This window comes from Aptenodytes forsteri, unplaced genomic scaffold (genome assembly GCF_000699145.1).
Source record: "Aptenodytes forsteri isolate BGI_AS27 unplaced genomic scaffold, ASM69914v1 Scaffold434, whole genome shotgun sequence".
Taxonomy (NCBI): domain Eukaryota; kingdom Metazoa; phylum Chordata; class Aves; order Sphenisciformes; family Spheniscidae; genus Aptenodytes; species Aptenodytes forsteri.
Genome location: NW_008795183.1, coordinates 165,536 through 193,438, shown reverse-complemented (window position 1 = coordinate 193,438; position 27,903 = coordinate 165,536). Strand labels below are relative to the sequence as shown.

The window sequence follows — 27,903 nt, the reverse complement described above, 5'->3', positions numbered from 1 at the left end:
CTGCGACAACAAAACCTTTACTCATGCTCAAGAAAAAGAAGGATTTAGCATTTAGAAGAGGATAGTGTAGAACTGAGCTATCATAAAGAAATGAAACAAGGCAGCAGTATGGGACAGTCACAAGTTGAAAAGAAAACCTACTCTGTGACAATGAGTGTCAAAATCTGACAGAAATACCAAAGTTTTAAACAGCCACAAATTGTATATATGCAATCAATTTTAAGTTTGTTACTTAAAATTAGTCATTAGTTTAATATGAAATATTATGTTTGTTAGGAAATAAGGGAAAATTGCATGACCGCAAAAATGTGTTGACTTTTTGGTCCATCCCTAAAGGCAATTATATGAGACAAAATTTAGCAAGCAAATAAAACATGAAAAAGAGGAAGAATTAAATTTATTAAGTGGAACAGTACATAATGCCCAAAGGCAAACTAAATACTGCCATTCATAGCTGTGAGCAAGGCTGAAACAACTACACTGGCTCACAAGAGCATCGTAAAAGAGCAGGTAGGGACACAGAAGCAATAATGTAGAGAAGTTTTACCATGCAGTAATTTGTTATAACCACAGGGCACTGACAGTTCATCATCAGGAGTATTTCTTTGTTAAACTCTTGGCACAAATTTAATTGCTGAATTAGTAGTCAGATTTGGGTTGTCTCAATTAAAAGTTGGTGATCTATCATAGACAATTATATCTTACTATTTGCATTGTTTATATTTTACTATTTTCAGATGGTAATCACAGTCTGATCATTAGTCCCATACATGTATAACATGTACCTGGAAGGTGGGGAATAGCCAAACCTTACTTTAATGCAGGCATCGAGAAAATCCAATCCTTTCCATCTACAGTAAATGACAGCCTAGTTTACTGTGATTGTCCCCAAAACCATGAGTGAAAACACAGGTCAGCTTCAGACTTTGTGGAATGTGCAGACATTGCAGCTCATCTCGTGACTAGATGGGCCTGGGCCATCTATCTCTGCGTTTATTAAATGTGGAGGTCCTCCATAAAATCGCCTCCACTGGACTTTTGGGATTCTGCCTCTCCAAAGTTCAGCCCTTTACATTCACAGATTACTCCTTTACATTCATGATTACCTCTCATACACAGGTGACTGCTCTTGAATCAAGTGCAGAAAAGTACAAAAAAAGTCAGCCATGCCGCACCTACTTTCAGCCCTACAACTCTGCAAGGATGAGGACCTTTGGGAATGAAAGAAACCTTCACCCCATACAAACCCATGCTAAAATGAAGAAATGAAGGACTATATGAATGATAATGCACCTGAGATGGGAGAAAGGCCTAATGAAGAGGGAAAAGAGACCTAATGGCAGCTGGGGCGGGGCGAGGGGGGGAGAACTACAAGGAGAAAATGGTGGACAGGGTGAAGGGTGGTGGGGCTTTTTTCCACTTTGCTGAAACAATTAACATGGAAGTTCATGCTGAATTTTCTCACAGTCTTCACTGCTGAAAAGATCATGTATTTCGTGCAATGACACTCCAGAAAAATCCATATAGCCTAAGAGGAGGCCTCCAGAAGAAAGGTCAAGAGCAGCAGTGCTCACTGGGATTTGCACCACACACAGATGGAAGAAGAAAGGCTGCGCAGCACAGGTCTGACATGAGAGGAGGCTGCTTCAAACAGCAAAGAGTGGTTGGACAGTGGCCATGGACTAGCCAGCACTTCCAGGAGGCAATGCAGTGATGGCAAGTTCGTCATTAACCACACCGTGATCCTCTCCTGTGTAGGATTAAAGCTATGTATGGAACTGACCATAGCAAAAAGCTGATGTGGAAGTTACACAGTGGAAAAGGTCCTCAGGATGACTGTAAAAAATGTACACATTCAAAGAAAAAAAGCCATCATTTCTACACCAACTTCACAAATTCAAGCAGTCAAAAATCATCTTGTTCAAAACACTCACATGTCTGACTTCCAAATTATTTCTAAAACCACACCTTGGTAGTCTTTTTCACTTTAGATTTTGAAGTCTTTGTGACAAACCTGTTTCTTTTTTATATCCTTCTTTACAACCAGAAGTCTGGATATGGTAGTTGCTGCTGTTACACGACTCCAGAAGGCAAAGCAGCATGAAAAATACTGTGAGACTCTCAATAAGATTGTTGCCACAATCACTACGATCCATAAGTAAGTGTTATTTATTGTAGTTTTTCTGCAAACGTCGTGTCTCAGACATATAACTGTGTTATAACAAGAAGAATCTCTTTCAAAACAGAAAAAGATCTTATCCTTTTCCCGTTGCAGAGCTTATGCACAGCAAAATTGCCCTAGATCTCAGTTGGGCCTGGACTACATCCAAGGAGCTTAAGAGATTAATCATAAAAGCAACCTAGCAAATGATCTCTACACATAAAATCTGAACAGATATCGAAACAGGCAAGTTATTTGATTTGAGTAATGCTTAAAACTTAATAAGGTAACAATCAGAATGATAGTCCATTTACAGAATAAAATAGTCAGACATTATAATCAAATGCCATACTTCCAGAAATCAAAACTTTGAACTGCTTCAACTGCTTTAGCTGTTCAGTGACCTCCTTATGAGCAGTGGTGATATGAACCTAGCAGAGATTTGTAGATTGATGGAAAGAAAAAGATAGCCTAATGCTTTGGTTTGGTCATAATTAAAATGAAATTTTAATGAGTTCCAGCATTAAACAAAATTGCATGCACTTAAGCAAAATTGATCTGCAAAAGCTTTCAAAAAGTACTAAGTGAACTACAGAGTACTATAAATCTAGATTATGTCTACTTTCACCTGCAATCATAAAGGATGGTTACTTGAAAGCATGAAAACAAAACACACTCTAAATAGCGCAAATAAAAACAATTAAGAAACAGCACTCCTGTAATCCATCTTGGCAGATATTTTTCATGCAATGATAGAAAGAAAAAGGTTCACCATCAAGAAGAGAGACCGATGAAATGTTTGTAAAGATGTATTTCTGCCAAGAATGGGGAAGAAGTTCAGTCTTTATTTAAAAGCTCTTACTTTTCCTTTGTCTGGTTTCTACTTCATCTTTCCAGTTTTATTGGCAAAATAGTAAAAGGAATAGTGGAGGAGACAAAATTAAAGAAAAGGGGAAAACACATGTGCATCACAATTTTTGAAGACATAAATATTGTTTCCAAACTGTAAGACAAAACGTATTTGCCAGAGGACCCCCTGCACAGCAGACCAGGACAGGTACACAGCTGGAGTGCAGCAACACCCAGGATGGCAGAGCTGAGAGGGGTGTTACCTAACAGGCTCAGGCACTACTGACAGTAACGTTGCGGCAGCATGAGGGCCAGCATGGGCCAGATGTTCAAGGTGACTCAGGTGTCCCCAGGAGACTTCACAGCCCAGGGTTTGCATAAACTGAGGGACCCTGCACTGCTTCAGGGCTCAAACTTGGCTGCACGCACTGGCAGCATCCCAACTGCTCCCCATCCCTACACACACCTTCGTTTCCACTGCAGGAAAACTTGGTCTTGAAAGTGGTAAGGGAGGGATGCTATGGATCAACAAGACCCTGGTCTGGACAGGTAGGGAGGTACAATAAGAGTGCACAAACCAGAGGAGATCTGCAGGGCGCAACAGTCCTGCAGTTGAGGCTCTCCCAACTAAGCTCATGCCACTGAAGCATCCCGACTTTGGGATAAAAATGGGTCCATTAAAGCTAGCACCGATATGCATACATCAATCGCATATTCTGACTGCTCTGTGGACATTCTTGGGGACACAATCTTCATGCCTATGTGAGATAAAACGTCCATAACCCCTGAAAACACATGTGCTTTGTCTGCTGAGGTAGAGCTGGGGGACTCTGACAGACATGCCAGAGTGAAGCAACACAAATACACATATCAGATGGGCACATCAGCTCAAATGGCTGACAGGACAGCAAAGTGTTTCAGTGCTATTCCTAGCTCAATGACATCCAGAGGTAGTTCAGTTATTGATTAGCTTTTGGTGCTACCTAATGAGAGGAGCAGATTCTGCCTTGTCAGGCCTCAAACAGGGCTTGGACCCAAAGAGCTGGGAAGATACCAGGTCATGACTTTCCTTCTTCTCCAGGTCAAAGGCTGGAGAAGGACCGTATATGTGCTGTAAGGTCTCCCATTGAAAATGGAGTTCACAGTTCATTTCGGTTTCAGCTTCCCTTATGTTCAGTACATACAGGCTTGTTCTCATACCAGCAGCACAGTGGTAACAGGCCACAACACCTCACAGACATGTAGTACTACACTTTACTGTCCACTTTTAAGGGCTGTGCATACCTGCACTGAAGCACATGCCCCTTCTTCACCTGACATTTAAAGAAAAGAATGAAGCCTGTTAATGGATTAAATAAGGCAACCTGCATAAAAAAGGCAAGTGGGCAAGGATTTCTTTTCTCTCATTTTATATATATTCCCTCTGATCAAAACCACTGGCTGTAATCCAGCAAGCTTTAAAGGCGGTTAGGTTTCTTTATTTATTCAGACCATGCCTGCATTTTCATTTAAGGTGGCTGACGTCGACCAGATCCCAGTTCACCTTACTGCCAGTGGTCTTACTGCAGTGCGGCAGCCCCTGCCTGGTTTTGCTGCAGAATGCGTGCTTTTCCCCCATGATTTAGTTGCTGTGCAGACTGGCTTCTAGAAAGGGTACAGGACCAGCACAACTACCCGGCCACCTCTAGACTAGCCAGAAAGGCTACGAGTAGTACGAAGCCACACAGCACTGGCCAAGTTGCATTTGCAAGATGTATATTTTGGCAGCTTCATCAGGTAAATTTGTTTGCACATCTTTGTGTCAAATCCATCTCATCTCTTATTCTTGGGTGAAAAGGATGCAATTATCCCTTGTTAATCAAAACTGTTGTGTATCAGGCTAGCCAACAGGGAGGTGAATGGACCTGTTGAATCTGAAATCACTCCTGACGCATGGCTGAGGCCCCTCAGCAGCCTGCAAGGTATGCACGGCTGTGCATGGATGTATGGGAAGAGAGAGGTGTGCTTCTTCCCCTGGCTTGGCTTCTCTCCTTTTTCATGGGAGATTGGTTTGAGCTGACGGGTCACAAACCCACTCCCACAAACCGCTGAGCGAGATGCAAAGGCACATCGCATCAGCCAGCTCCGAGGTGGGCTGCAGTTTCTTCCAGTCCCTTCAAGCCAGCCTCACGCAGTCGCCTGTCTGTCTCTTCTCTCCCCTCACCTCCACACGCCCTGCGCTGGAGATGCAGACAGAGCCCTCCCTTGCATAAGGTACACCTGGTTTGATACGGCAGCCTAACTCTGTGGGACCGAGGCAGAATCAAGAAAAACCCAGGAGCTGCAACAGATCAGAAACTGAAGCAGAACTCAGTGTCCTGCTCTACCTATCTTCCTGATATGAGTTTAAAGATACTGTTATTATTTAACTTGCTAATGCAGTCTTTGAGCACAGGACGCGGTAACGTAGTCTTTAACATCACCTTTAAGAGACACAGCCCTTATCTCACTTATGTCTTTTTATTGCACAGATAAGGTAGAGACACAGACAGAATATAGGCAGAAAAAAAGCTGCTATGTTGCTAGGAAACTAATTCAGAAAACACCGACGATACTTACAGGGTAAGGTTGAACAACAGTAAGGAGGATTGATTCTTTGCAGCTTCTATAAAAAGAAAAAAAAAAGTAAAAGCAAGTAAAGATTCATACTTTTATTCACTACAGATAACCAGCTTTTCTTTTTAATGGAGAAAACTGCAGTAATATGGCAAAATGTTTATTACAATCACATAACAGGAATTACAGAGATGAATAATATGCCAAAATAACAATGGATATTAAAAAATAAGTTTTTTCCAATCTAACAAATTGAATTGACTTGACTTTACAGTTTATACTATGAAATATTTGCTTCATCAGAGAGACCTGCATGCTGCAATAATGGTTCTCTCCAGCAAGAATGAATAACATTTGATTAATCCTATCAGTTCAGCATCTATAGACTACGAATTTCTTTCAGCTACTTTACAAACACAAGTCACTCTTTATACCATCTAGCTCTTGTACACTTAATGCCAAATTTATCTGAAGACAGCAGTGTTTTCGAACAAAAATGAGGACAAAATTTAGCCCGCATTTCTTCTCTAGCTCACCTTTTTAAATGGGTGGAAAAAGATTAACATCTGGTGAATACCCCCGTTAGAATTTTTATGTTTTTACAAGATTGCTAAAGAAAGGTTTTTCTTTAAAATTAAACAGCTCTTCTTTAGGATGAAACTAACTGATTAGTAAATGGAAAACATATAAGCAGCTCTAAAAAACCCAACTGATTTACAGGATGAAGAGAAGAAATTATTAGGAATCTTGATATGATCAAGTGGTCTAGACAAATGATGAATGTATATTTTGACTATTGGTGGGCAGTTGGAGGTGGTGGATAACTGGGGAAAAGTAAGGGTAAAGTGGAAGAAGAAGGAAGAGAAGCCAATCAGTCAATATCTCTTGTATTACATTGTTGGTCAGATGGCTGCTGAGGGCGGTATTAGCTAAGAAAAGGTCAGCTGACATTTTGTTGAGATGGAGTTGATTTTCTGTTGGTTTTACTACTTTCAAACACAATTAGTTGTTTATGTGATTTATTGCCTGGCTAACTGAAGTGCAACTGAGTTGCCATGCCTGACCTGTTCAGCAGAACTAACTAAAATAAATCACACTGTATTGGTCTTATACAGTGTCACCTTATATGCATATTCACACCACTGATATGCAACTTAAAAAGCCAAAAAGCAAAGAAAATAGAGGAGAGACTGAAGGCCTGGTCAGAAAATTGGTCTGGAGTCAGGCTATACTTGATGAAAGCAATACACCTCTGAAGGCCAACTGGGATAGTAAATTCTACTTCTGTCAAAGCCATCGGTCATGCAAGGGGCAACGGCTGACCAAATATCCCCTAACTAAACAAAAATTTGTTAAGCTTCAATTTTTACTCCTCTTATTAGATATTTGTATCATTACACTAAAAGAGTATAGGTAGACTTTTCAAAAGGAGGGATTGAAGGCTTTGGTTGCTTATCTGTGCTTGGAACAACAGAAATAAAATTGAGTTAGAAAGTTAAAAAAAAATTAATGAGGAGCTACATGTGGTGAAAATCAAATATTCTGCCACAAAACAGCATACTTTTATCCCCTTTAGATATAACTACTTTAAGGAATTTCCCACAATTATTTTTCATTTCAATAAAACATGTTCCAAAGTTAAACTCCAGAAATGATCTATTCAATCATGAAACAGCCTTTATTTACAGTGTTCTGAAATTTCTGAAAATTTACAGTTCATTTTTAAGATCTGTAAGCTCCAGTTTTGGAAATCTCCACAATTATTCTTTATTATTTTCCAGTGTTATTCTTGAAGAGTTTATAGATTATAGTTTAAAAAAATGCAACCTCCATTCTGCTTTGGCGAACAACAGGATTCCCTCTACTTTTTTTCTATTCTACCTACCACATCTTTGGGAATCTGAAAGTGCATGATAAGAAATGTAATTTATTTCAAGAATCTCACAGTCACATCTATGCTATCCACATCTATCCAATTCGTCACTGCTATATTAATCTAGGCATATGAGTAGACAGAAAAGCCCACAGTTGTTAGCTATGGGATAAACTGCAGCCCTGGGAGAACTACTCCATGCCCAACTGACCTCTTCAATTACTTTCAACTTTCAACCCACTAATTCATGTTTCTCATGCAATGTAAGATTACCACCACCCTGCCTCCTGCGGTCCAGTACCTCAGAGAGTTGCCTTTGAAAAAGAAAATCAGCTTCTCCTGAAAATGTTTCTCAGCTCTTTGTTATTCTTGGATTAAACCTGTCCAGGTGCCAGTGTATGCAAGATTCATCCTAGACTAGCGAGAGCTTTTTTAAACCAGAAGGTCAAAAGATTTATTCTGGGGACAAGACTTTCTTACAGGATAATCACTTGCATCGGAAGGACGCTAGACCCTGGACCATTTATTCAACATTTGAGGCTATAATAAGGCCATTTGGAGTATCTGGACCTAAGCATGTTACACATACACAAAGCAGGTGTCAAGCACCACGTACAGTCCCCTCACCATTAGAGGAAACATTTTCTATAAAACACACGGTACATACAAAACACAGCACAGTTACAAGAGAAATAAATATTTAATCAGCAGCTTTTTGACCTGCAGTACCCAGTCACGATTCCACTGCTCGTTTTAAAACCTTCTCAACTCATGATGACAAAACTCCATACCACAGCACATCGCTTTCTACTTCCAATACTGTTAGCAAATCCTGCATATCTAAATCATAACCCTTGCACAGCGCTGGAGACTGTAAATAGTACCATGTATTGTATATATCACAGTAATGGAAAAACAATGGAATCGCTGACCGTGTACTGTGATCTGTAAGTTTTATAGCTTAAATGTATGTGTACATACGTATGTCCATGTGTGACAGTAGAACATATAAACAGTTTAGATTACATAAACTAGGTATGTCACCACACTTAAACGTGAGCTACTTCTTTTAAGCAACTTCTGAAAGATAGTGGCAAAGGCTGAAAAAACAATCGCAGTCTTACTTTCCCCCTGAAATGTCTTTCCTCCTTTAAGAATGTGACTAAAGTAAAAAAAAGAGTATATATTACAGATATTTTATTACCTTTCCTACTCACTTAACCACAGCCTAATTATTTCTCTTTTAAATCTACATACTGTTTTAGAGTCACTCAAGACCAGACATCCACAACTCCAAGCTTGGACAACAGTTGCAGACTTTTTGGGTGCTCTGCCATCTAACCAGCTAACACCAACACCACAATAAAACATCATCATGTTTCTTTCATTTCCTGACATTGGAATCAAATGGTGAGAACAAGGCTAAAATCTGAAAACTGCGATGGGAATTTCAGTGATTCATCTCTCTGTCCTTCCCCGTGCGCCGCGTGGTGATGGTATTTGTCCATTCTCCCTACTCCTTACAGCTACTTAGGCTGTAACAAAGAGAGAATATAGATGGTTCGAGAATCAAATTGTGGCACATTATAAAGGTTAAAGTTGTATTACTAAGTATCACGCATCTCGGGGTACATGAGGCGTTAACATTCACCTACAATGCCAGCCATTGACTTTGTCTGTGAACTTGCGGCTGGAAATCACTGCCTCTCTTCTGCTTCCTTCTAGCTGGAGGAGATGAAGGGATGCGAGGGCAGACGAGGGACGTGGGGGGAATCCCAGTATCTGAGCCATATGGAATAACTGGCTCTGTTCTTTGTTTGTGTCCTACAGCAAATATAGTATATGAATAAAAAGAAAGTATATATATTATCTGTACTCACTCGTAAGAACTGAGAATGGAAAAATTATTGTTTATGCTAATTTAAAAGCCTTTAGCAATTTTACATACTAGAGGAGTACTAGGAGTACTGGGAGTTTCTTTCCCAGTGAAGATGAATGAACTAGGAATTGACATATAATAAATAATATCATTTACAGGGAATGCAATTAAGAAAAATCTTTCTCTTAACCATAACTTATCTCTGTTTCACTCACACTGAACATCAAATTCTGAAACTCTTGTTTTGAGATGCTTTGTTCTCTGCTATTTCAGGATCCTCTGTTTCACTTTGGGTCTCACTATTGATGAGAAAGGTCTGAATTTCACAATTATGGAGTGTGATGCCATGATTTGCGGTATGCTTCACACTACATTTTTGAAGTAAGGAAGCGGAAATCAGTGGGTCAAAAACGAACTACAAAATGTAACAGGTTACCTCAAATGCCCTATTCAAAGCTAAGGAAAGCGGAACTCATCTTCAAATTCTAGCATCTAGGCTAGAGAAAAACCATTCAGATTTGAATGTCTCTCATTATTATGAAGATTAAGGCAGTAATAACAAACAAAGAGTTTGCAAAGTCACTCTGTTGTAGTACATTTCGAATTATTTCAAAAGGATCATTTTGATTTGAGCTGTATATATATATTTTTACATAAAACCTGTTCTACAGAAGTTATCTTCACCTAGGGAAGCTCCGAATTTCCCTTCTCCAGACTTTTATCATGAGCAACAGTTCATATGGAAAAGAACAGTTTGCCCCAGAGATCCTCCTAGATTTATTTCCAGGGCTGGAGACATCTTCTGGAGGGACCTCGGTGGGACAGAGTAGACCCATGCTTAACCCAGTCTTGCCTCATCCTCTGCTGTTATCACGCAGCCCCCCACAGTGTGCCTCCGGGTCCTGCAATGATGCCAATGTGCCTGAGTGGACTAGGGGAACCTTGATAAGCTAGCAGACAAACTCAGTATTCACTGACGCCCATGAAACAATACAGAGGGACAGGGGGAGAGAGGCTTTAAGATTATGCTTTTCCCCAGGGCTATTCTCCCCCAGGAGAAGCAGCACTGTGCAAACACGAACACACAAGCTAAAAGCCTACGCAGTCCAGCTCCTCTGCACTGGAGAGCTCCTCCAGCAAGAGCCATGGCGTGTGGGGCTCTTCCCACTCTGTTTCCAGAGGTAACACTGCAGCACACAAACTACAGGCAACGTTTCCATGACTCAGTAGCTTCTAACTGAGAAGTACAGTAGATTAAACTAGGCTGGAAGCCATGCTACTGTGGGCAGATCACTTCTGGCCTCTTGATTACATCTACCCATAGATGAATGTTGTTTTAGCAGCAGGTGAAGAATCTGACCTCTCCAAGCCTAAGAGAAGGATATTTTCCAGACAATTTTTAGAGGAACACAGAAAAATGTACTTTCTCAAGAGGTTGCCAATACATGGCACAAGAACTGCTTGAAGGGTGGCAGTGGGATTTCAGTCTCTGCCTGTCCAGCTGGCTGCACTGACCTCTGGGAAGTCTCTCTGAAGATCCTGTACACAGCTAGATATGGGCTATCCTGCCATCATGCTATGCAGGCAAGGCAGGGTATGCCATGCATGGCATTACTTCCCCAACTCCATGTCAGAAGACAATTGCAGGAGCACAGCAGACAAGAAACGTAGCAAGAGGCTCATGAAATAAGGTATGCTACCACAAAGGTGAGGTGTGGGGTCCCAGTTTGGGGACGAGGAGTAAGGTTGCACCGTCTGTGAATAGAGGAGATGGGACATGAGGCCAAGGTCTTGCTTTGGGTGTGGACACATGAGGAACAACCTAAGAAATGAATGGGAGCATCAGGTTAGATGCTGTTTTTTCCTGGGATGACAGAGCACAGAACACAAAGACCACAGTGTTCAGGTCTTATTTTTGGAGATAGGGAGGGCGCATTGGAATCCCTGGTATCAGAAGGCAGAGAGATCACAGTCACGTTTGGAGAGCTGGTGGCTGCTTCTTCCACCACTGTTAATGGTATTACCTGCCCTTAGCGTCACTGTCAACACAGTGAAATACTCTTGACATCCAAGCAACTTCAACTTGCGAACTCCTGAACCCCATAGTTTCATTTGAATAGCCCTGCTGCTTCACAAGGTCCTTAAAATTTAAATTTGCCATTAAATATGTGAGGACTTGCAGCAGCAGAAGCAATCTGCACAAGAATCTGGGAATTTTACAGGATTCCTGTTCGAATATCTGAGCCCTAAAAACTGTGCAAGTAATGGATGCTTGAAATGACCACTGCCACATAAAGTATAAAAGATATAAGCACAGGATTATTACTGCACTGCAGGATCAAACAGCAGCAGAAACACAGCTGAGAGAAAAGATACTCTGATTTGAACATAAATAACTTCAATAATAGCATACAGAAAATTACTGTCAAAGCAAATTGCGTTTTATATAAATGTTCTTCTTTCTTTTAAAGGTCTGGCATGGCGTGAAAGTCAATCTTTAAAATTGTCACAGTTTGCAGCTGGCACTAATTGGAACCCTTGTTGGCAGTCTCTGTGAGCGGCCGAGAAGCGAGCGTGTCTGCAGGCTGAATTATGCTCGCTTCCTCCAATAGAAGTGGTCCCTTCAGATCAGGGCTGTGGCACACTGGCGGGCTTTCATACAGGAGATGCCATTTCAGATGCCTCTGTAGTAAAGGCTTTGAGAATAAAAAAGCCTCTCGTTCTCTAAGGCTGTCCATCTGTCAAGCTTTCACATGTACCAAATTCACTCCGTTTTCTCCTTTATTAGCACTGTGGCAAGGTGAGCCCTATAAAAAAGTTGTTCTTCAATTTCAGTGCTTTATGAAGACCTGTATTTACCTCTAGCCAAAATAATCCTTCTCTCCAGAAATACCCAAAGTTGTCCAGTTGCTTATATTCTCAACTTTAAGGCTATAATCTTTGTAACTGAGTTACCAAAATGTTAGTCAAACAGTAAATATCTGTGCACGCTGTACAAGAGTGCCTTGGTAAGGCTGCTTGAATATCAACAGCAGCGTTACGCTGCTATCTAACACTGAGCAATGTTACCTGCAGTCTTCTACCAGACAGTGTCTTACCAGCTCCTTCTTACTACACCAGCCTTCAAGTAATTCTGGAGTGCAACTCTTAATATCAGCAATAAGCAGAAAACTCTACATTGACTGGGCCACCTTCCTTAGGCAACCATTTTCCTACTCACACAGATTCATGACGGTCTCTCTCATCCCCGAGAGAACTTGGGGTTAAACCTCAAGACGGAGTAGAGGACATATTAGGAGTTACTAACACTGGATTTGTCTACTCCAACAGAATCAGTATTTGCTCGTTTTGGCCAGTGTAAAAACCGAGAGCCAGATGGGTATGCATGTATATCTGGTGGACCGAGACCTTCACCAAGTCCGACTGTTAGCATGCTACTGCCACACAATCACAGCATAAATTACTTCACGCTGCATGAAGATGCCATACTGCCAAGGAGAAAAATGTAGCGCTTACTCCCCTATTAATTAATTGTTCAGCTGTCCTCTTCTAATTAGACTTTCTGCACATTAGTTTTAAAGGATAAAAGACAGAGAAAGAGGGATAATATTGGTCTCTCAGGTCACTCATCCAGGCCAACGTTTCAGTGCTAGTTTTTCTATCATTAACTGCCAAAGCCTCAGAAGCTCTGAGGAAAAGTTAATTCTCAAAGTGTAATGAACAAAGTGCAATATAAGCCAGCCCCAAGATGTCTATTGATGAGACATCTTTAGGGATGGTGCTATGGAGCTACTATACAGTGCTATCAAAGTAAAATATTTACAGAACAGGGTGGTCTCACCATGGAAAAGGCAGTTCCACTCTCCTGAAAATTTCTCCTCTTTATTTGTCAGACTATGTTGCTTCCATCAGACTGCAATGACTTTTAAATGGCATTTCCGTGGGCATTTTGAGCAAGCCTTTTCAGACAGGGTTTCTAAGTGAGCTAATTGCAATTCTGTTTTCCCATTCTGCAGCTGCCCATGTGCAGAAGCTGGCAGGCACGCAACGGCTGCCCACTGCACACACGCTACTCAGGTACATTAAACCCATGCAATTAACTTGGGATCATTTACCTTTTGCACTAACATACTTACTGAGGACTTCCAGGAACTTGGACTGTGAAACACCAAGGTTGCAGAACAAAATGCACAACATGGCAAATTCTAACCGTTCCACAAAATCCAACCCAATGCTGACATGAAAGATTATGCTTTGAAACAGTGGCATGAACCAATTCTCTGGTGCAGCCACCAGCAACCTAACAATGATTATGAAATCTATTCTGATTACTCTGTCATTTCTTAACTTCAACCTTCAAAAATGAAGCCACCATGACTTTGTTACAGTTGCATACGTGGTCACAGCAAAATCTAATCTGAAATATGCTAGATGTAATTACAACATTCTTCCAATTTTCTAAATTTTTGTAAATACATCTGGATGTTCAAACTGGATTCAGAGTCCATTTACCTGGGAGAGGGAAAGAAAAGGACTACACCACCTTGAATGCTTTTCTGTACAGGCCCCGCATGTTCCTCTACATCATCTGAATTAGATTAAGAGAGGCTTTCTTGTGCTCTACTGAACTTCCAGCAGTTGCTTAGACATCTTGATGCAGTCACATAGCCACTTGAATTTTTACTTCAATAGTGGAAACAGACAAAATAATGAAGCGTAAAGGACTGAAGGAAATGATGAGGTAACTTTCCAAACCCTGAAAATTGGTGTTATTCCATTCACTTATCTCAGTACAAAAGAGAGATTAACAATACGATCTAGCAATTGAAAAGGATGTTTCAGAGAGCAAATGTAACTCTAATATTTTCATAATGAAGCCTTGTTGGTTTCTTTTTTTTTTTTCCTTTCAAAGAGACACAACGGAAATTTTCACTTAGGAAAGAAATTCCTTCTTCTAATGGTTTATTTTTAATGTCTGTTTTTGCTGACACTAGGTTAGAAAGTAACAATCAAACCTTTACTTATATAATTTCACTTATATAAATTTTTATATTTACTTATATAATTTTTTTCTCTAGTCTGGCTGTAGCAGACCTCTCATGCCCCATGGGAAGTGAAAGTTCTGATTTCATCGATGCTGGGCTACTTCTCTTCGGTTTAAGTGGTAGAGCAGCATGCTTTAGATGAGGACATCCTGACAATGGGGAAAAAAGAGTTAAAGAGAAATAATAGTTCTTTGAACAGTCACACAGTATCAGGGAAAAAATCAGTATCAAAAGACCAACAGCTATGGTGATGGTTTGACAATGCACTAAATCAGGCTTCCAGTATCAGATTGAAAAATCTGTGACTGCGCACTGCACAGCTCTGAAGCAGTGTGTGTACAGTGTCTATCAGTACCAGCATGCTCAGAAACGTCAATAAAACAGATTTTATATAGGATCAGGTATTGTCTTTCCTTCAGAAAATGCCATAAAGTTAGCACAGAAGTCAAAAAAAACTTCATGGCACGTCTAATGGCTAATTTCACAGAAATGTAACTCCGTGCCCAGGTTAAAAACGCACTGGTGATTGAACAAGCAAGGTGCAGCTCTGCTACCGCAAACCATGAAACCAAAGCTGGACTGACAAGTGGCTGCTTATGGCCACAATGACATGAAAGGATGCGAAGCGAAGTGCGCTTGCTGTGATGGTCACAGCATCTTCTGGCAGCAGGCAAAGCCACGCTGCTGCCTTCCACAACGAAATCCCACCTCTGGCAGAGCTCTTCTTTGCCTGCCAAGTCTTGACAAAAGTTAGGCAGTTGACATACTGATATTAATATAATGCAAATATTGCTTCATTAGTGCTTCTACTCTCCCAACAGTCTCCCCCTACTCTGATTTTTGTCATAGGTGGACATACTTTGGACAGAAGGTCGATTTACTGTAGATGCTGGTGCAGCATTTTGCACAGTGAAGTTTGGTCACTCTAGATAGCATGGCAGTTAAGAGATCAATAAAAAGAGTAATTCAATAAAATACATTATCTAATGCCAAACACTTTGAATAAATAATTATGGCAATGAATTAAAATAAACACTGGTATAAACTTGTTGTTCTTTGCTGAGAAACAAGGAGATCACATACTTTAAAGTCACATTTCAAATTGGAAATAAGGAAGTAAAATAAAAGATAGTTGAGGATGTCAGAAACTGTAGAGGAGCAATGCCTGTATCAGTAAGATTGCAAGAGAGATGTATGGGAGTTACATATTAAGGAAGAGGAAAGATCACTAAAAATGAGAAAATCTTAAAGATATTTTTATTATGTGACAAATTAACCGTAATCTTTTATGACCAGAGCTTCATTTTCATTTGTACTGAAGCATTAGAAATCATAACAGCTGCTATTCTTAATCTGTACGGCACTGGCATTTTCTCTTTCAGGTTAGGGCATTGCGTATGTAGTAATGAAAGCTCAGGCGTTCACATACATCCTTCGTTCCTGCAGCTATTCAATTTTTTCTTTTCCTTCATGCTTTTCAAAAAGCAGAACATCAGATAATTTTTGCTGATTAAATGTTAAATGCTTTAGGAGCATCTTGTTTTAGAGAGTTATCTGAGTTTTTATTAATAATGTGTAACATTCACATAGGGCTATTTTGTGTCAGAAGTCCTTCACAGACACTATCTTAGCTCTAAGTAATCCAGCCAATAAAGAAAAAGAAATTAAGAAGAGGAAGATGCATTCAGAAATGAGATAAAGCTCCTGAATTCTGAAGCATATTGTATTTTCAAGCACTATATTATATACTGCCCTCAGTTCAATATTATTGTCTTTATTATTCTTCCTTAAGAAAAACACATTCATTCAAAGAGTAAATGGCATTTTTCTTTCAGATGCCTGAACACTATTATTTTTGCTTTTAAGTCTTATCTGCTTTTTTGGAACCAGACTATCTGATCCAATCTAAGAGCGCCTCTATTCTTTGTTATGGAACACACTGCTATTATTATGTTTTAAATAATTAAAGATTGACAGAAATAGTTTTAAGAAATAAATGTTCCAACAAAACAAGATTCATTCAATTGCTCATTAAGAAAAGTTTCAGTGGTCAGTGGCTTGAGTTTTGTGGGTTTTATTATTATTATTATTATATCTGCAAGGTTAGACAATTGATGGATACTGAGCTGCAGAGATTAATGCAGAATGATTTTTGCTTACTGAGTCTGGAATAGAAAATTGGTTGGTCAGATGCCAAAGACATATCCATGTGCCACTGAAGCAGTATAAGTCATGGCAAATGTGATTTTATAATGATGTGGATGGGCGGCCAAAGAGGCTACTCTTCTTAAGCTACCATGCACATGGCACAGTAATTCAGACAGCAGCAGTCCCGACGTGCAAATTGTTTGGCTGTGTGTCCCCACACATTATTTAATATATTTAAGATGTAGACTGATATGAGGAGAAATTGAGTCAGAATTGTTGCCAGCCAATTAACCACTTGCTTCTGTCAAATTGCATTAGTTATTAAAAAGTCCTGCCACAAATATATACCATATATCCAGAATGTTTAAAATTCAAAGGTTCACCCCTTTTTTTTTTTAAAGGATGTATTTATCTATTGTGCTAAAATCAATAAGATACGACGTTAAAAATCTATTCTATTTAAAGCTCTGTCCAACCTTTCAAAACCATAGTTAATTTTCATTTAATACACCTAAATATTTATGCTGGTTAACTTGATAATGTATTTGCGCTGTTATACCCTTCATTTTTTTCCCCGTTTGTATCACTAGAACTACATAATTTGTTTTACATTTTCCTTGGGACAAAGAATCACTAATACAAGTCTCACTGAAAAGTTACAAAGCAAATGTACACCGCAAGATTAAATGTGGTCCTTAAGATAAAACTTAAATTACACTTAAGCAGAAATTCTTCCTTGATAAATGCAAAAATATTGCAAAATATAGGGGGGGGGAGGAACGTCTGAAAAGGGGAGAAGAAAATTACCCTGCAGACACAAACCAAGCATAAAATGCTGAACGGTTGCATTCTTCTATCCACACAGAAAATGAAGACATAATTGCAGTGCAGTTGGATGCACCGATGTGAGCTTTAGTCTAGATACGATGGGTAACAGCAGCAGTAAAAATACAATGTCTCCAGTATCATTTATTCCCCCCTCAGAAAACGCCCACACTTGCAGAGCCAAGCCGGTGCTTCGTTATCCGTACCAGTCAGATTAAGGTTCACTCGGGGATACGATTCGCACACGTGCTGCATTCAGGCCAGCCCCAGCCCACCGCCTCTGCAGCACTGCCCTGCTCTGCGCTGCAGCAAAAAAAGTGAACATTAACCAGTTTTATCACTGTCCTCTCCTGCTCCTTAGAAGCTGTGGGTAACAGTCAGGACTGAAGAGAAGGACAGTAAATCGTCTCTCTGCTCTTTAGGAAAACGGTGGGGGGGAGGGGGGAAGCTGTTCATGGAGGAGGCGAATACGTAACTCACCATATAGCTGCAGCCAGAAGGTGGTAGGAGGGAAGATGGATATTGGTATACGGAAAAAAGAATAAAGGAGTGACTTCATGCGACTTGCTAAATTAATTTTATGGGTATTTTCTAAATAATGTATCTAGTATACTTGTATTTTTTCAGCTAGATTTACATCCTCCGTGGCTTGACAGGGTGCTTCTGTTTCCCCAGGGAGCGCTGAGCCCCCCTGCAGACGGCAGGACCCACTGGAGCTGCACCGCCCTGCACAGAGGGGCTCGAGACTGACGGTGCTGGGGAGGGAGCACGCCATGCCCTGGCACAGGGGCTGCCCTGGCACAGAGACTGCCCTGGGAAGGCCACAGCCTCTGCTCCTGGCATAGCCGCTCTACTGTGTCGAGCAACTATTTGACAGAAAACCCTTAAGCAGGCAGAGTCGCCTTACGCAAGTGCTCTCTAAGCACGAGCCATTATACCACAGGGGTGAGGGCACACCACTGCTGCTGCCCCTGGCTGCAGCTCTGAATCAATCTGTCAATAACCACCTCCTCTGGGCAAAAGCCAGCGCTGCCAGCGTGGGCTGCGCTCACTGCCGGCAGGTTTCTGGGACGGAGCGCAGAGACACTTGCCTGTGAATTGCAAATGGGCCAAGGTTAGAGACTGCAGCTGAGAGGCGCCGTCCAGCCAGCACAGCCAACTGCCCCCGGCACCCGTCCTAACAGCACTTCGGTGGCAAGATTCACCTGGAGCCATCTAATGGCATGAGGTACCACAGCTTAGAGTACTTCTCTAGATGCTTTCTGTAATCAGAGGGACAGCTGCAAATAGTTTCTCCCATCTTCAGCACGGCTGCAGGCGACTAGCTTGGGCTAAAGGCCCAACTATAAACAGCTGGAGTTCACAGAGGTGAATTTTCAATCAGGTATGTTTGAGCAGTTTTATTGTTGAAAAACGACCCTGGCCTGTCAGATGCACAAACAGACCAGCAGGCTGCTCTGCGAGCTGCACGCAGGGTTTTAGGCACCTCAACTCCACTACCTGGCTTTGGACACTGCAGGGCTGGCTCTTGTAGTCTGAGCCAACTCAGGTATGCTGCATAAAAATGTCTCCCATATAAGCAAACAAAACAACTTCAAAGAGTCTGAAAAGTATGTGATACCAAGGTTTCCCTTCTACAAAATAACTCCTATAGAGAGCAACCTTAGGGGCCTGCAGTTTTCTTCTCTTGGTTGAACATCCCATTCTTCTCTTGAACAGCTTATACTTCTGTTTCATCGTTAGTATATTGAGGACTTTCATTTAAAGCTAGTTGATGAAGTCATTAGGCACCACAGATATCCCTCACTTCAGCTGCAATCATGAGATAAGCATCAAAAAAAAGCTTCAAAAGTCTTCTTCATTTGTACACACTGACAATGATCTATCTGTGCAAGAATAAATTCCTTTTTCCAAGGACACGCATTAAAATTCAGTTCTCAAAGGGGACATAACAGAGGATTTAGCATGCAAAGGATACATGTTCTTTAAAGGCTATATGTCAAACTGCAAGATTAAAAATAGACTTGTCAAAACTGAGTCTGACAGAAATCACCGTAACATCTCCCATGTTCCAATGGACAAAATATTCTTCATTATGTAGTCACATAGTAATTTTTCTGGGCAATCTGGAGACTTCTCTAGAGTCTAATTAGACTGCAAATGTGATTTTAAAAAAGCAAATTAAACCATTATTTTAAAATTACATTTACTGCTGATGCAAAGTGCTAGATTATGAGCATTGGCTGGCAGTTTCTTCACATCTACAGGTCAGTAGTTTTTCACATACATGTAAGCGAGCAGAACAGTTAGAGTCCATCCTCATGCATAATTTTGACCTTGAGGTTGAATCTGTCAGTGAAAAGTGGATGAGAGCAAGAACAAGATCTAAACAGATAGGTCACAGAACACTGATAATGCATTTTTATCAGCTGCCACCCAAACTAGATGCAAAACTGGCCAGGTGCATTTCACTAATTCCTCATGTCACGTATGGCAAGAGAAAAATAAAAAAATAAAAAAGAGTTCAAAATTATTAATCTGTGATTCTACTGAAAATGCTCCAGCTATTAAAAGTCTTTTAAACTTGCAAAACCTTTTTGTTTTTCCATTTTCAAGATATTTTTCATTCCCTAATTCTGTCCTATCCTGAAGTTTTGCATTTCAGTGATGCTAAATGATAATGTCAGGGCATGAGCTCTTAGTCTACAAAGGATCAACAGCCACAAAATCGTATAAAGAAAAGAGGCAAGGAAGAGAAGTATCCTTATAGAATCAGATTCTCAAAGCTAATCATTAAAAAGAAAAGTGGAGGAGGGAGATCAGAGAGCTTTGAGAGGATTTATTTTGTTTGCTTTCCTCCCTCTACTGTCTCCCCAGCTGCAGCTTCCCGAGAAACGTTCAAAGTTCATACCTCCCCTGTGGCTTTCCTGAAGATCCAATATCCAGAAGGGAAGTTTCAGGAAGGTCACCTATGAAGGGGATCTTTGCCCCTCAAAATCCAGAATTTCAGCATCTGAACCACGTACTATTAGCATTTTTAAAGGCAATTAGAAACAATACGCTCTCCTAGTTCTTTGCTTCATCCTGTGAGACCAAATGTCTAACTTTTGCTTTGCTGTTCTGCATGCTGCTGTTGCCAATATCATCAACTATTTATTCAGCCTGACGCACCTCAGTGTTCTGCAAAATGTGGTGGTGACTTCATACTTCACTCGCAGCGCTGCTGCTGCCTTGCTGTAAGTTGGGGCAGTGTCCCTGTCCGAGCAGAGGCCTGAAGAGCTCTTCCTTTCCTGGCCCTGGGCAAAAAATCCCAGGTGTCCCAAAGGCAACACGTTTTGGTGGCTTGCATCCAAATTCATCGGTTACACAAAGCCAGCCACTGGACATGCTTATGGATCCCAACAGCTACATTACGCTGACTTTAGACCAGCCACTCCTTTTATCTCCAGCCCTGGGAGATGAAAGGAGCAGCAGGCTGCCTCGGCTGCCCCCTGAGCTCACCATGAGGAGCAAGGGCAGAAGAGAGAGCTCCTCTCCAACCTGCGGTCTTTTTTTCCTGTGTCCTGGGCTGGGAAATATTCCAGCTCCTTCAGATGCCACCTGCCTCCAGTTCATCTACTAAGAAGTAATTTGGAAAATTATACTACTCTGGAAACATGAGTCCTTCCCCGTTGCAAGGTGAGATCTGCACACAAGAGTCATTCCTATGCACTACAGTGGGGAGGGTGGAAGGGAAAGGGGGAGACAATGGTAGGTCTATGATTTTCACTTGAAAAATCCATATTATATATATTCATTAAGGAGATCTTTGATTACATGTACAGCCAATGAAGGGAAGATAATGTTGTAGGCTACAGTGTGTCGGAGAGAAGAGAGGAAAACAGGAACCTGTAGGTTCCTGTTGTGCTGCTTTTTAAGGGGAAAAAAAAGACCAGAAGTTACCAAGAGTATTCAGGACTGTTAGGGGATGTGTAGAAAAATGAAGGGAGGAAAAAAAATGCTTATGCTTTTTCTAATTAAAAGTGTTGTAGAAATAAATCTTCCCCAAGAGAGAATATTCTGTAAACAAGTCATTGTGGTCTCTCTGACCTTTCTCTGAAACAACTGGAGCCGGTCCTATCAGATACAAAAAGCTGGAGTAAATGGACTTTGGATCTGATTTGGTCTGGTGGTTCCTAAATTGTTGTATTCCCCTTCCAAGTGATTAATTTGTTTCATAAAAGCTTGTGATAATGCTCACATTGAGAGGTTACCCAGTACATACAGTACTGACATTTTTGGTTGACATTTGCTTCTCATCAAAGTTCTCCTGAACTTCAGCAATCACCGCTGAAATATCTGTTACATGGAATGTAACTGTAAGTCCTGAATCTAATCAACTTTCTCCACACAAAATGCTTAGCTCAGGAAGGAAGATGATTTCACTGAAAACCACATTAAAATATATGTTGTAAAGAAGGGTGCTATCAATTAACCACGTTTTGTTTTACTTATTTAAGCTCTAATTAAGTAGGTCAGAATTTGAAATAGGGAAACATTTCTGATTCAGCCTGCTTTGGGGTTCCAGCTCTAACACTGTACTGAGGACTAGAAAATTAAACCAACTAACTTAAGGGAAGTAAAAACAGAAACATGAAAAATAATGAAATTTGATTTAAAAAACTTTTCCATTATTATTACTGCAAAGAAGGTCGTGATGATGCATATGAAGGTAGTTCTTACAATTCATCACGTAAATGGTTAAACTACATGTACCACTTGTGAGGAAGAGGATGAAGACAGAAGTAGCAGCGGAGATGTGGCAAAGGCAGCTCTCCTGGGCATGGCCTCCCTCGAACCTCTTTTCAAAGCAAACCAGCCTCAGGAAAAACAAGATGAACTGATTTATATCAGAAACTTTATCTCAGTGGTGTCAAACTCATGCATTAAATAACGGTGTATCAAAGTTTACCATGACTTAAAAGGCATGATGCCAGCTATGATAAACTGTGCATCTTCTGTTTTCTCATTTTTGGTCTTTCAGAGCTCCTGATTTTCTACTCTTTCTGCAATCAACCGGACTGGGCTCTTCCACTTATAAACAAGACTGAGATTTTCACCCACTCGCAGGAATGCCACGACTCATAAAATTACCTAACAGTTTAATTTGGACTCATGAGGGAAATATAGGGAAAGGACTTCCAAATGCCTGCTATTGTTCAGTAACTACATAAAAAATATCCACTGTTTTTTTTCTCTTGTAGCTACAAAGCAAAGTCGAAGGCTGCTATTGCAAGCTACAACAAGCCCTCCGCTGCGCCCCATGTGCCTCTGCACCCTGCCCCAGAGATGCTGATGTGAAATCGGTGCAAACAGAGGGTGATGCAGTGAAAAAATGGTAGTAAAGCCAGTGCATAGACCATCCTACTGAGGCACAAAACAACCACAAAACTTTTTTAAAGCTCTACACAATTTAATTTATTTACAACTGAAATTTATTGTCAGTTGAACAGAGTCATAAAACCTAACACACTAAAAACTCCTCCAGTGCCCCGCTCCTCTGTGGTTTTGTTTTGCAATACATAGCATTACCTTAAAAATGGGTTTGGCCTACTTAAAATATCTAATTTTCACTTCGTGTTTTCTGAAGCCCTTGGTAGGCACCCAGTTTCTGAGAAAAGGGAGAGTGATGGGAAAGTGAAGGGAGAGAATTACAGAGAGTGATGGGAAAGGGATCTGCAGTGGCTGGCATGGGTAGCCACCGGGAATGGCATGTCACAAAACCACTCCTTGGATTACCCTAGATCAAACAGGTAAATGCTTTCTTAAAGCGTGTTATTCCTCCATTCGACAGCAATATCTTAAATAAACTGGCAGGCTACAAGTAGAGCCACTACAGGTAGTCCATGGGGTAATCCATAAACAGCCTGACCCAAATCCCCCTGAAATCCATCAAAAGATTTCCACCATCTTCAGCAGGCTTTGGATCAGACCCATTTTCCTGGAGGATGAACATCACTCTGTAGTGCCCAAGAAAACGAAGCACAGGTAAAGCAACACCCTTCCTGTTGCTTTTAAGAGATCTTTGTCAAATGTTTCCCTTAACAAAGCCTTAAAGAAGCAGGCACTTCTTCCCAGAAAGCAAAAGATAAGTATTTCTAGAAACAGGCAGTATACATTTTAGGATTTATAGTTATGGACACATCATTTATAGAGTCAACATACAGAATATTAATCATATTCAGAGCTGTCTCTAAACAAAAATTAAAACGGGCATTATTCTCTGTGTCTGCAAAAACAAATCCATCATCTATCTCGGGTAAATAAAAATAATTAATTTACAAAGCTGTAGAATTGCTTTATTTCCACTTGACTGTTTAACGGGCAGGAGTTTTAACAGATCTGGCACTGGCAGGATAGGGGGAAACAGCACTATCACTACCACTGTATCATGTTTAATAATTGTAAAAAGCTGCATTTTGTTACTCTATTTACAGTAACAGTTATGGACACATCATTTATAGAGTCAACATACAGAATATTAATCATATTCAGAGCTGTCTCTAAACAAAAATTAAAACGGGCATTATTCTCTGTGTCTGCAAAAACAAATCCATCATCTATCTCGGGTAAATAAAAATAATTAATTTACAAAGCTGTAGAATTGCTTTATTTCCACTTGACTGTTTAACGGGCAGGAGTTTTAACAGATCTGGCACTGGCAATATAGGGGGAAACAGCACTATCACTACCACTGTATCATGTTATAATTGTAAAAAGCTGCATTTTGTTACTCTATTTACAGTAACAGTATTGTTAAACAGCTAATAACAAATGTGTATTTTTGACCGAAGAGCCACTGATGTTTGTCTTTATAAATTAAGCTAGACATAAAAAGCCATGTCTATAATGATATTACCTTCTTCGAAATAACAGAACAGTGCATTGGTGCTGCACGATGAGCAGCAACCGCTATCCTACTGGGAAATTCACATTATCCTGCCTCATGCATCAGATATCTAAATGAACAGCCTTGACAAGAGCTTTTTTTCCCCCTCAATTTACAGTAACAGTATTATAAAACAGCTGTCATAACAAATGTATTTTTGACCGAAGAGCCACTGATGTTTGTCTTTATAAATTAAGCTAGACATAAAAAGCCATGTCTATAATGATATTACCTTCTTCGAAATAACAGAACAGTGCATTGGTGCTGCACGATGAGCAGCAACCGCTATCCTACTGGGAAATTCACATTATCCTGCCTCATGCATCAGATATCTAAATGAACAGCCTTGACAAGAGCTTTTTTTCCCCCTCATTGTTAATGACATATATGCAAAAGCACTGTAATTATTCTAAAGCAGCAGCTGAAGGAAAAACTCTCATGGAGATATTGGTAATCTGTCACGAAGAGAGTACTATGAAGACAGCAGGCAATTCAAAATCCCAATATTTTTTGCTTGAGAATTTAACTGTTCAGAAGCATCTAACACTTATACGAGCACATATTGGAATAGTTTTTTAAAGTTTACTATTTACTCAATAGACAATTTATATGAAATATATGAAGTGTAATATATGAATACATTTTTAAAATGTGAAGTAAGGTAGCAATTCAAAGTACCTACTGCATGCTGCCTTTTGGTAAAATGTCATCTTTCTAATCAAGACATTAGGAGTAATTAATCCCTACTGTAGATAAACTGTTGCACAAATAAAAACTAAGTCTTAGACCAGTAAATCCTATCAGATTAAGGCACTTACACCATACTCTTCACCACAGTACAACCAAACCAAATTATTGTTTCTTCCTACTGTTTCTGACATTCAGAGCTATAATTGCCAGAACAGAACTTTTCCAAGTATTCAGTGCAGAAAAAAAATTAGTACTAAAAGCTGAAGGAAACACACTGTAAACTGTGTATATTCAACACTGGGTACCAGAAAAGTAACTGATACCATGCTGCATTTGACTTCCACTCAAAAACAGCTCACTAGCTCCAGTGAAATAATGCACACCTCAAAAAAGAAAAGAAAAAAAGAAAAAGAAAAAGAAAAAAAAGAAGTCATGTCCTGCATAGCATCAATATCTGGTAAAAAAGAAAAAGAAAAAGAAAAAAAAAGACGTCATGTCCTGCATAGCATCAATATCTGGCGAGGCTGCAAGGCAGGAGAACACATCCAGCTGTGGGCAAGCCTTTGAAAGACACTCTGCGTGACGGTAAGTGCAGGTGGACAGAACATGGGCATGGGTGATAGTAAGCAAGAGCCCGAGAGCAGAAAGTTACTGCTGTAAGATAGGGCTACTTGCTTTGCCACCTTCCCAGAAAAGTCACCCCTTCCCAGTAAGGGCTGATAATCCCACAGGGACTGAGCACAGCTTTTTGAGCTGCTCATAGTCGTAATTCAGGTATGAGATAGGGCAGTCTTATTAATCCTATGCATTCAAAGATCCTAAGACCAACATACAACTTACATCTGATTTCCTGCAAAACACAAACTCCCCCGCTAACCATAGTTGGTAGATGTCTTGTGAAGGCCTTAACTTCTGCTTGAGCTACAGCACGTTTTTCCAAACAGGTACAAGATTCTCATTTAAAGACTTGAAATGATGGAGAATGACCACAGCTCGCTTGCTCTCATCTCTCTTGGTATTACTAGCTGCAGTTTCTTAGGGCTGGACTGTACTTTTCTACCAAGCTGAAGAGGTGCCTGCTATCCAAGTTCTTCCTTGTTCAGATGTCCACATTCAGATAAAGCCATCTTGCTCTCTCCTGCAATAACCTAACTAGGCTGAGCTTCTTATGTCTCTCATAAAAGGGACAACTTCTGGCTCATTTTTGCCGCTCTTCCTAAACTATGTCCAATTACCGGCACACCTTCAGGAACGGACAGCACTGCAGACCTTCTATGGTTACAGAGTTTATATGGCCTCTCTACTCCCACTTGATATTCTTTTCCTTTTTATATCCTTCTTATATTCATTCTGTTAGCTACAATGTACTGCTCTGAAAGGTCAGATTCAATTAATTATTTAATGCAATGGCAAGCTGAGGCATGAAATGCTGCCTCTTAACAGCCGCTGGTAGTTTCACCCTAGGCTGAGCTTCAGTTCTGCGAGCCAAGGTGATCAAGACAGGAATGCTCATGATAACAGCTTTAATTCACTTGCTCCAAGCAACAGGCACATCCACCCTGCACTTCACCTTGGCCAGGCTTCTTCTGAAGCAAAGCTTTTACTACCAGAGGCCATATTCAACACACTGCGCTGGGAAATAGCACCTGCCTTGCAACCACAGCGCATGACTTTCAAAGCTCCTTCCCCTAAATTTCTGAACTTCTGGAATTTGGCCAGCTATTGCCACGTGACAGTTGTGCCATCAGCTAGAGGTAGGAAGACGCAGCATGAGGCTACTGCAATGCCATGCTGCACAGACAGTTAACTACAAGATGGCAGGCACCACAGGATTTCTTTGAGGCTGCTCTACCAAATGCTATGCATCATCAACAGCTTGCAAGGACGTCAGCCCACAAAGACTGGACTGTGAAGGACTGCCATCCCCCAGCCAAAATGCACAACAGATAGCAGGAGTGCCTCTGAGACACAGGCACCCTGTATGTTAACCTTCATGCCCTGTATGTAACCTTCTCCCACGATCTCCTCAATCACTTCATCTTTCCCACAGCTGGTCTTTCTTCCTTGATCTTACAGTCCCATTCCCCAAAGGTCCCTCTGCACCCTGCCCATGCAGCCTCACACCACAGGGGTTGGACAGCGTGATCTTGCAGGTCCTGGGCTCCACCACTCTCTTCGCCAAGATGTGTTTCCGCCTGCTCGGGAGCTGACCGCTGCTCTTTCAGTGCACAGTGCCGCAGGCTGGAGTGAGATGAGGGTGAGTACATGGCCCCTGTCAGAGGGCAGACGTGGTATTTGGTCCAGAGCCCCAGTGGGTGGACGCTTGGGCTTCATAACCCACCAGCAGAAGTTTTCTGATGATACAGCCCCCAAAATTCTTCTGTAGTAAACTCCTGGAAGTACAAGAATCCACCACATCCCAGTGGACAGTACCATAAGGACAGAAAAAGCTGAGAGGTTTTGCTTCAGGATAGTGAGGATGGCCCAGTATCCTTAGCAGTATTTTTGCTCCATCGGGAACAATGTAAGGCACATGGAGGTCTGGGAGGTGATTTGAGACAGCCAGCAGGGCTTCACCAAGTGAAAGTCCTGCCTAACCAACCTAGTGGCCTTCTATGATGGAGTGACTACATCAGTGGACAAGGGAAGAGCGACGGTTGTTGTCTATCTGGACTTCTGTAAGGCCTTTGACAGGGTCCCCCACAACATCCTTCTCTCTAAACTGGAGAGGTATGGGTTTGATGGGTGGACTGTCCAGTGGGTGAGGAGCTGGTTGGATGGTCACATCCAGAGGGTAGTGGTCAATGGCTCAATGTCCACATGGAGACTGGTGACGAGTGGCGTCCCGCAGGGGTCCGTATTGGGACTGGTACTGTTTAGTATCTTCATCAGTGACATAGACAGTGGGAT

General features: G+C 41.0%; 1 protein-coding gene across 1 annotated transcript in view; it reads right to left on the bottom strand.

Moving 5' to 3' along the window:
- Positions 1-27,903, bottom strand: part of FRMPD4 (FERM and PDZ domain containing 4) — a 115,243-nt gene that overhangs the window by 25,667 nt on the left and 61,673 nt on the right. The window contains exon 4 of the mRNA XM_009278525.1: positions 5,609-5,654. Within this exon, the coding sequence (XP_009276800.1) occupies positions 5,609-5,654 (46 nt within the window). The remainder of the gene's footprint in view (positions 1-5,608; positions 5,655-27,903) is intronic.